This window comes from Petromyzon marinus, chromosome 18, assembly GCF_048934315.1.
Source record: "Petromyzon marinus isolate PM22_M1 ecotype Great Lakes invasive population chromosome 18, UKy_Petmar_22M1.pri1.0, whole genome shotgun sequence".
Taxonomy (NCBI): Eukaryota; Metazoa; Chordata; class Hyperoartia; order Petromyzontiformes; family Petromyzontidae; genus Petromyzon; species Petromyzon marinus.
The window spans coordinates 7,437,623-7,447,144 of record NC_133684.1 but is presented as its reverse complement, the minus strand read 5'-3'; the positions used below and the strand labels follow the sequence as shown (position 1 = coordinate 7,447,144).

At 48.9% G+C, this 9,522-nt stretch overlaps 1 protein-coding gene across 3 annotated transcripts in view; it reads left to right on the top strand.

Annotated features, from left to right (window-relative positions):
* Positions 1–2,418: 2,418 nt before the first annotated feature.
* Positions 2,419–9,522, top strand: part of LOC116943469 (TBC1 domain family member 1-like) — an 88,682-nt gene continuing 81,578 nt past the window's right edge. For 2 of the 3 annotated variants that reach the window (XM_076067842.1, XM_076067841.1), the window contains exon 1: positions 2,419–3,912. In XM_076067842.1, coding sequence (XP_075923957.1) covers positions 3,712–3,912 — 201 coding nt within the window. In that variant the 5' untranslated portion in view covers positions 2,419–3,711. The remainder of the gene's footprint in view (positions 3,913–9,522) is intronic. The other variant, XM_032956259.2, reaches the window with a different exon arrangement.

Sequence of the window (9,522 nt, the reverse complement as noted above, 5' to 3'; positions counted from 1 at the left end):
GTTAGCAAACCCTGCAACGTTATCAATATTCTGCGTCTCATCGACAGGGTCAGGCTTGTTAAACAATTACTGCTTGGGTTACCAGATGCTATTGGCAAGAGCACGCCATCTAAATTACGGGAGCCTGTTTAACACAAACAAAAAATTGCGTGCATAGTTTTCGTGTGTTCTTGTGTAAGTCCTGACAATGGCTGCGTGTGTATTGTTTAAATTCAAGTTTCGCTTTGAACGAAGGTAATATTATACTGATATGGAATATACTTTCTTAAAATCTCAAATGCAGTTTCATTGTGGGTGCGAGTACATTAGTAGTTTGGGTTTCATATTCACTAACACTCGTTTAAAATTATTCGTATACACGGTCATTTATCTAATAGTGAGTACAGGAATTGATTACTTTACAGTATTGTATTTTAACTTGATTAGGTGCTTTCGTGACTGCAGGAATTACTCTTTGGTTTTTTCGGTAAAGTCACGTAGAAATAAGAAATAATAAGTCACGTAGAAATAAGAAATAATAATGAAATAAAATTACAAATTTTATTTGTAATTTTATTTCATTATTCTACGTGACTTTACCGAAAAAAACCAAAGAGTATATTGTATTCTGATACAGAATACGTACACTTACATACATTTGTGCGTGTACTCACGGTTTCAATTACCACGTGCTGCCACTAGAGGATGCTACATTCACCAAATAGGAAAAACAAATAAACATTGATTCTCCTCGAATCCAAAGCTCGACCAAAGCCCGTATTGCAACAATGTAGCCCAATTATCTCCATCAGCTGGATGAAGGTGAATGATAACGCTGGCGATTAGTTACGCCCCTGCCTAATGCAGTGAAAACTCTCCGTTATCGGCCACGTAGATTAGTACTTATCTCTTAAAATTAACGATAATGCGGGTAAATTGCATTGTTACATATTACTGATCGGTGTTATCGGTTTTGCCGATGAATTGTGTTTAGTTTTCAGAACGCGAGTTTGACAACGATCAATTGGTATAGATGCGCATCTGCGGCCGTCTGGAACGCTCTTCCTTCCGATATTAGGTTACTGCTGAGACCTTTACCCTTTTAAATCATCTTGACTGAAAACTAATTTGTTTCGGACTGCTTTTTTGTGTTGAGTTTGTTGTCCTTCCCCCGAAAAACTCAAAGATTGGCACGGTTGACCACGAACCGTGCGAAGTTCAACATAGCATCCATGAAGTTTAATAGCGTGGCCTCTTTTATGGCGCTGAGTGTCACCCACAGCAAAGCCCTCTGGGGCTCAGCAAATCGACCTAGTTTGTGGGGGGGGGGGGCGTGAATTAAACTATTAAACTACCGCAAAAGAGTGTTTTGTATTTGCCATAATAGAGAAGTTTATATATTTTTTTTTTGGGGGGGGGGGTGGAGGGGGGCGGTGGGGATGTTAGATCGCGTAAATATAAACGTGTCGCTAAACCCGCCACGGGCCACTCGGTAAGAAGATGTCACGTAAACAGAACATGCCCACCCCAATTCGTAATGTTTGTGGGTTTACTCTGCAGCACACCGGCATTGCTGCTGTACCAGTAGCTCAATTGACACGTTTTGTTGACGTGATAAACCTTACTAAATCGTGTGGTGGCTGGCTTAACGCCACACATGTATTTTTACGCGATCTAATACCCCACCAAATAACAAAACCCCACCTCTATTAAAGAAAGATAACATTTGGCCGCTAAAGCCCCACTGTGTTAAACTATTTTGCATTTATATTCTTGGTTCTTTCGGTATTTTATTGAAAATATAAAACAACATTTTTATTATTTTATTGTTTGCCTTCTACGTGGTGACTTTACCGAAAGAACCAAGAATATGAATCCCTGCAGTCACGAAAGCTTTAAATCAAAATTTATTTTGCATTTCCTCGCTCGTACAAGGCGAGGCTGCGGCGGCGGTCACGTGGGGGAGCGTGAGCCAATGGCGTTCGAGCTGGACGCGCCTCCCCCGGTGTGGCTGTGCGCGCCGCGGCCATCTTAGGTGGGGGGGGCGGAGGTTTAAACCCCCCCGGCGTGTGACGTCACGGGAGGGTTTAGAAACTTTATAACTCGAGGGCTCCGTCACGAGCACTCGGGGAACAAAAACGGACGACGTCTCGGGCAATGGACCTTATTCGTGGGATGTAAATAGACCGGCCAAAAATAAATAAAGTGGAGAATAAGTCGGAGGCTGGATTTTGTTTACACCGTGGAGTTGAACGAGAGTGATTTTTTTAATGTTTCCCGATGACCATTTTTTATTAGCATACGTATACGTTAAGGAAATTACCCTCATCATTGACGAACGTGTTAATGTAGTGATTTTTTGCAATATACAATTCACGCACGCCTCCCCTACGTAAGATGGCCGCCGTCCGCACCACGCCGCTTACCAGAGGCGCGTGGAAAGCATGCGGGGCGGAGTGGAGCGGTGGGGACCTGGGAACGTGAAGCGGTGGGGGACCTGGGTAACGCGGAGCGGAGTGGAGCAGTAGGGACCTGGGAAACGCGGAGCGGAGTGGAGCAGTAGGGACCTGGGAACACGGAGCGGCTGAGAGCAGTGGAGACCTGGGACCACGGAGCCGAGTGGAGCAGTGGGGACCTGGAAACACGGAGCGGAGTGTAGCGGTGGGGGACCTGGGAACGCGCAACGGAGTGAAGCAGTGGGGAACTGGGAGACACGGAGCGGAGTTGAGCGGTGGGAGACCTGGGAGACACGGAGCGGCGTTAAGACCTGGGACACACGGAGCGGAGTGGAGCAGTGGGGACCTGGGAGACACAGGGCGGAGTGAAGACCTTGGAAACACGGGGCGGAGTGAAGACCTGGGAAACACGGAGCGGAGTGGAGCAGTGGGGACCTGGGAGACACGGGGCGCAGTGGGGACCTGGGAGACACGGGGCGGAGTGAAGACCTGGGAAACACGGAGCGGAGTGGAGCAGTGGAGACCTGGGAGACACGGAGTGAAGCAGTGGGGGACCTGAGCACGGAGCAGAATCTGGCAGTGAGGGACCCGGGGAGACACGGAGCGGAGTGGAGCATTGGGGGATCTGGGAGACACGGGGCGGAGTGGAATCAGTGGAGAGGGGTGCCTGGGAACACGGGGCGGAGTGGAGCAGTGGTGGGGGGGGGGTAACTCGGTGCTGCAAGGAGGGGACTCAGTCAGAGGAGATAGCGAGGCGGACAGGCGGGACCGGTCGGCACGCAGCTCCTGTCCCCGGCGGAACGCGCGGACTCGTTCTGCCCGCCCGCGTGCCTGCCCCGTCTAACAGCCCGATGACCTACCGACCTACCTGCTTACCCAAACTACCCACCTACCTGACCCCCTGTACGAGTCCCTCTCTGCCCATTTACTGATCTGCTCCCCTGTTTGCCCTTTGTACTTAACTGCTCAACCTCCCCGACTCTCCTCTCTGCGCGTCTCGTCCGCCTGTCCCCCATACCTCACCGCCCTTCCCTGCGTTGCCGGTCTTCCCCCTCCTCCTGCCTTGCCTGGCACGGCGGGGAGAGAGACGTGTCACGCTCCGGACCCAGGCATGGGAGCTCGGTGACTGGGGCAGCCAGCCACTGCCGCTGTCATCCGGCAGCGGGGCCGAGGTGGAAGGGCAGCACACGGCGGGAGAGAGAGAAAGAGGGAGAGAATTGCGGGCAGCCACGCGTGTGGATTGCGGTACGGGGCTAATTGGCAGCGGCGAGGAAGTATGGCCGATGTGGTGGATACCGCTGTGGATGGAGAGAGTCACCCACCGAGCAGCAAGGCGGGCGGCTGCGTGGCCGAGCGCGCCTTCAGCCTTGCCTACCTGGGCAGCACTGCCCTCGACCAGCGAGCCACGCTCTCCATGCTGCCCTGGATAGTGGCGGAGCTGTTGAGACGCTCGGAGAAGGAGCAGATCGAGCGAGAGGTAACTTTGTGTGTGTGTGTGAGAGAGAGAGATTGTGTTTTGATACGGCGGGCCACAGCACTTGACGCACAAAGAGAGAGGACAGGTCCACGTTGGATTTCGAGCAAGAGGCACCGGCCACGTAGCAGGGCGCAGCGCTGAACACGAGTCCGGTCACCCCACCACTCCACTCGCTAGCTAAGCAAACGCAGGCACCTGCATCTCCAGTCATCAAGTATCGTTCGTCTGAAACTGCCTTTCCTCCAGCCACGTCTGCTGTCGACTCCTGCGCCCATTCGTGCCTTGCCTGCGACTTGACAGCCCCCTCGGTAACAGGACCGTCGTGGGATGTTTGATTGCGGCGTCTTTGAGATGCGGTCGCAGTCCTCGAGACTATCTTAAACACATTCTACTGCATACGATCATGCCATGCAAGTACGCAGGGTGTCTGTGTGATTCTTCTACGTCTCTGTGCGAGTCGTTGGATTACGGTACTTTGAACGTCCTTTGGTCTCTATATACGTGTGTGTGTTTTATGTCACTCTTTGTGTCTCGGTGTAGATACAGTGCATGGATCTATATTTGTAAGTGTGCGTTTCAGTGGCGGCCTCAATAAAATAAACATGCCCCCTGTTTTCAGCACAGCGACTTGAGATGCGGTCTCATTTTAGAGGCAACTTTTTCTCTACTGCATTGTAGGACTGTGTTAATTCGTGAGTTGTGGCAGGATTCCTTAAGGGACCCCCCTTAAGGGACCCCCCTTAAGGTATTGCAATATTGATGGGGGGGGGGGTTCTTTTGCCTTTGTATTGCTGCTGTGATCACGCAGCCACGGATCTCCCGTGTAAAATTTCCGGCTGAAACGGTGGGAACCCATCATCGTGAAGTTTTTTTTTTTTAAAACCTCAAATTCATCCCATCAACCAGACGGAGACCATCAAACCACCACTCTTGGGCCGTGTTAATATTGAGCGGAAATTTCACCGCAACTCGAACATAATCGACAACATTCCAGCCGTAACCCCCCCCCCCTACCTTATTACTCCACTGCGACCTTAAGCGTAACTCAAGTCCATGGTCACTGGAACCAGTTTGCGCCAACGAGAGATATTGACCTTTTCGAGTTTCAAGCTCACTGTGCCCCCCCACCTCCTTCCCCTTAACGTCGCATTAGCCGAACCGGCCACGGGTAGGTTGCTCGTCACCTTTTCCACAAATAGCAGCAACAACAACAAACAAAAACAATCCCGCCCCCAAATGTGAATGTGGCACATAGCAAGAAAACGTGGAAAAGCATCGCTGGCCAATATGAAGCTGTTGTGTGTGAATCTGAGGTTTCTACGTGAGAATGTGTCTCTGCCGTGAGCTTTTGGATCTGTCCGTGAGCCATAGAGTTTCAGTGTGAGTCTGGATCTCTGTTAGCCTATGGGTTTCTATAGGTCTTAGTAAGGCTATGTGGCCGAAACGTCGTGAGAATTTTATTGTGTTATTTTATTTTATCAATGTATTCTTGTATTCTCATTCTACGTGACTTTATCGAAAGAACCAAAGAAGGCTATGGGTCTCGGTGTGAGTCTTTACGTCACTGTGTGAGTCCATGTGTCTTCTGTGAGTCTACGGGTCTCTGTGTGGGTCGATGGGTCTCTGTGCAGTCTTATCATTGTCCATGTTAACGAGCTCATGTCAACTGCAACATTTCTCCCGAGTGCGCGGGTGGGATACAGCGGCTGGATTTAAAGACTTGGACAAATATATTTTTTAGCTGCTACTCAATTCATGTACAAAGTACAGTAAAACATCTCATCAGAATGGCCGGTTGAGCTAGGTTATAGGTGGGGTTATGTGAAAAGGTCCAATGTGTGAACATCTGTATAACATGACAGCTATACAAATCACAACAAATACATGCCTGTCCAAAGTAAAGCATAAACTTCTTTAAAGAAAGGAAAATGCTTCATTTTGTTTCAGAAGCAAGGTAATGTACGTGAGATTAAGAACATTGACCAGTGTGTATAGTCCATAATTGCGAATATCTATATATTTTAAAATGACATTTGCACAACCGTGCACAAGTACTACGCTGGGTGTGTGGGTGGATAATTGGTCCGGGCGGGATATTGGACGGTCGGATATGCGACGTTCTGCTTTACAGGAGGGACGAGGAGGAGGCTAAGCCCAAGGGCCAAATGCAACCCGCGACTTTATTTCACACGGCCAGCGGCCTCGCGCACATTTGACATACGTACATACGTCACTACCTCTGTGCAGAAGGGACATTGCCCGAATCGTTGCATGTTATATATATTTTTTATTTTTACGGCCATGGCGTTATTGACGAATGCCTTGAGGTTGTGTTGTTGTGTATACAGTATATCACTGCTATCATCTTAGTCGAACTATAATCAAGTGCTAGAGTGGTGGGGTGGGGGGGGTATTTTGGACGTGGAAAAGGACACAGTGTTTCTGGTTTCGTCACTCGGGCACTTCTGTGGTGTCATTCCACGGGCCTCTTGCGGTGACGCAACTGGTAAGGTGTGTGTGCGTGTGTTTATGTATTGCGCTGCACAAAGTACTTGGAAGTCCTGTTTTAAAAAAAATCAGTTACTGAGCACAGGCCCAAACAACAACACAGCCGGCGACAAACAGCACTGTTGAAGGTGTAATAGAGAGGAGTCGGTACGTAACTTGAAGTGAGCTCGGTTATTTTGAGGACTTTAGGAAAAGAGGTGGTGATGGGAGGGAATTCTAAAGTTGAACTGCAAGGGAAGAAGCAGAGAGAGAAGTGGAGTGAACGGATGGGTGAGTGAATGTGTTGTGACCTGCAGTGTGGTGAGTGAGTGGGTGAGTGTGTGTGTTGTTGCGACCTGTCTTATGGTGGTTGAACTCAGGGTGAGTGAGACGAAACCGTCAGTCTGGTGGTTCGAGTCCTCTTTAAAGGAAAGGTTCCCCACCCATGATTTTTAGCATCCTCCATTGCCAGGACAGGACTTTTAAAAGTATAAAATTTCACAGCATTTCAGTGCAACCGCATTTGGCCCGGAGAGACAAGCTAAGGCATGCGTGGCTTCACGTCAAAGCTCATTGAGCAATGGGACAAGAGGCTGCACTGAACCTCCAGTTCTACGTACTGCATGTGGTTCATCTACAGCCCCCTTGATTGATCCGCTACTGGATGAGGTGCCTCCTATCTAATCCACATCGTGCGTGCAGTGAGGGTTATTTGACAACTGTACTTTACCACTTAACACCATGTTATTGTGCAGGGTGGTCGCCAAGCCAAGCACTATCCAGGCCCCTACCCGGCTTAGCTTGCTCATGAGGTTTGACGGGATTTGGCGTGTTTCGCATGATTTGGTCAAAGGCTTTTAATCACGTGTACAGGCTATTGTTAAAATAAAAATACGACCGCGAACTTTTAACCGCCAGATCAGAGCGTGTCAGAAATCGAACCCAGTTCACTGGGTTCGAATAGCAAAGGGCGCTAACCACGCCACCCACCACCCACGTCCCTGAGTAATGAGATCATGTCCGAAAAAGTATCCTACTGCCAATTCCAACCGCTGTATCAGAGCGTGCGTCTGTGTTACCCTGCTTTGTCAGTGCCAGCCGTTGAAAACACGTGACCCTCAGCTGTTCTGGTGGGCGCACATTTCACCCCTGGGGAGCCTGAGCTTTGCCAATCATCACATGACCTATGACCTCGATCGCCGCAATATAGATTTTCGCCATTAAATTTTAATGTCCACGATTATCGGGATGTAAGTGTCTTGTAGCTTTATGTTTAGAATTATCGTATTATTTTTGGTGCATTACTGTACTTCCATTATCCATACAAATTATTAAGAGATCGTCAACTGCGATTCACTAAACATAAGCCTGAGTCTTATAATAATTGCAAACATATCGCAGCAACCCTAGCTTGGATGAAAGCGCCCCTAGCTCGCTCAATATAATTGGATCTCGGAAAGATAAGCCGGTTTGTGCCTGCACAGCTCTCGCGTGTGTACTCGGGGGTTGTGTACCGTGTTGTTGTCCAGCACGAGGTCCGACGTTTTATCTCCTGTAGAAGTGCCCAGCATGTGTAGCGAAAAGACAGACGCCGTGCTCGGAGCTTCTTGGGGAACTCAATTTCGGTTTTGCTTCACACGTGCTACGAGATTTTGTTTTACGAATCTTAATTCGATCGCTGCTCCATGCCGGTCGGCACGCAATGATGCGAGTTCAACCCCAGTGAAGCTTGGAGAGCTGGAGTTCAAAAGAACTCGCAAACAAACAGCTTGTGAAAGACCCAACGCAGAAATCCCTGGTTTTGATCTTACACAAAGCTCATGGTCCACCCTAAACAGCATCTTTACAAACCATGGCAGATGCGGATACCTGATACACAAATGGAAAAATTAAAAACTCTGCATTGTGCGACTGTGGTCATCCAGAACAGACCATACAACATACAGTGGCGCAATGCCCAATAACACAAATACGAAGGAGACATCACAGCGATACACTGCACTGCTCCTGACACGAATGTGAAATTGCAGTTGTTGTTCTGCATCTACATCAGTCGTACGAAAGAAGAAGTAGCCACTCGCTAACAGCACTTGACCCCAAACGGCCTGCTGAGGCAATAGGGCAGTGCTCTTCTCTAATTGTCAGAGGAGGGGACCACTTTCATTGATAAGACGTCGTCCGTGTGAGGGCCGCCTCGCACACGGCCAGAAAACACAGCGGAGAGGCTTGAAGAACGATGGCGAAAACATGTGCAGTGAGCGGGGGTAGAGCCTCGGCTTGTGCAGCGCTTGAATGGGAAGCTATGTCTGGGACTGTCAGATGTTGTCGGCTTGGGTTGCGGTATGGCAGTTCAGGTCAGCATCAGGCAGCACTATTGACAGTGTAGCTAATGCAAATGAATACGTTTATTGAATTGAGCAAGGTTGTAATAACGTGCAAAAAGAGACGATGGGAGGGAATTGCAGTCGAGCGGTGGTAGGGAAGAAGCAGAAAGAGATGTACTGTGAGCTGCAGTGTGGCGGTTGAGTGGGAGGGTGAGTGAGTGAATCAATCAATGAGTGGGCGAGTGGGAGAGTGGGAGGGTGAGTGGTGGTTGAACACACTTGATGAGCTGATACAATCAATCTGGTAGAGTCCTCAACATGGGTTGAGGAATCAAGGAGTGGAATTAACGGGGAAATATATTAATTCGCATATGGATACATGAGCATTCCCTGTATATGCCCAAATGTTCCTCCTGTTCACTGTGGGAGGTTGTAGATTCATTCACAGCTGTCATAATGGACCCATTACTTACCGAGTGTCCAACTCGGTCTGTTCATTAGCAAGTACGCCCATACACACACACGCTGGATTGCGCAAAGGCGTTGTCATACATTATGTCTCATGTAAGTCATGCCTGCCATACGTAGAATTCCATTGCTTCGGTTCATTAGAGATCTGGTTTAAAAAATATATTAGTCTCCTTTTTTTCACCCCAAATTATGTTCTAACTCCTATCTGCATCGTGTCGTGAAATGAAAACGTCCATTTGGAACTCAAGCAGAGTGGCGCATTACCCTTTGTGCATTCCAGAACAGCCCGTGAAAGTTTATCGCACAGAACTACTTCCAAGATCGATTC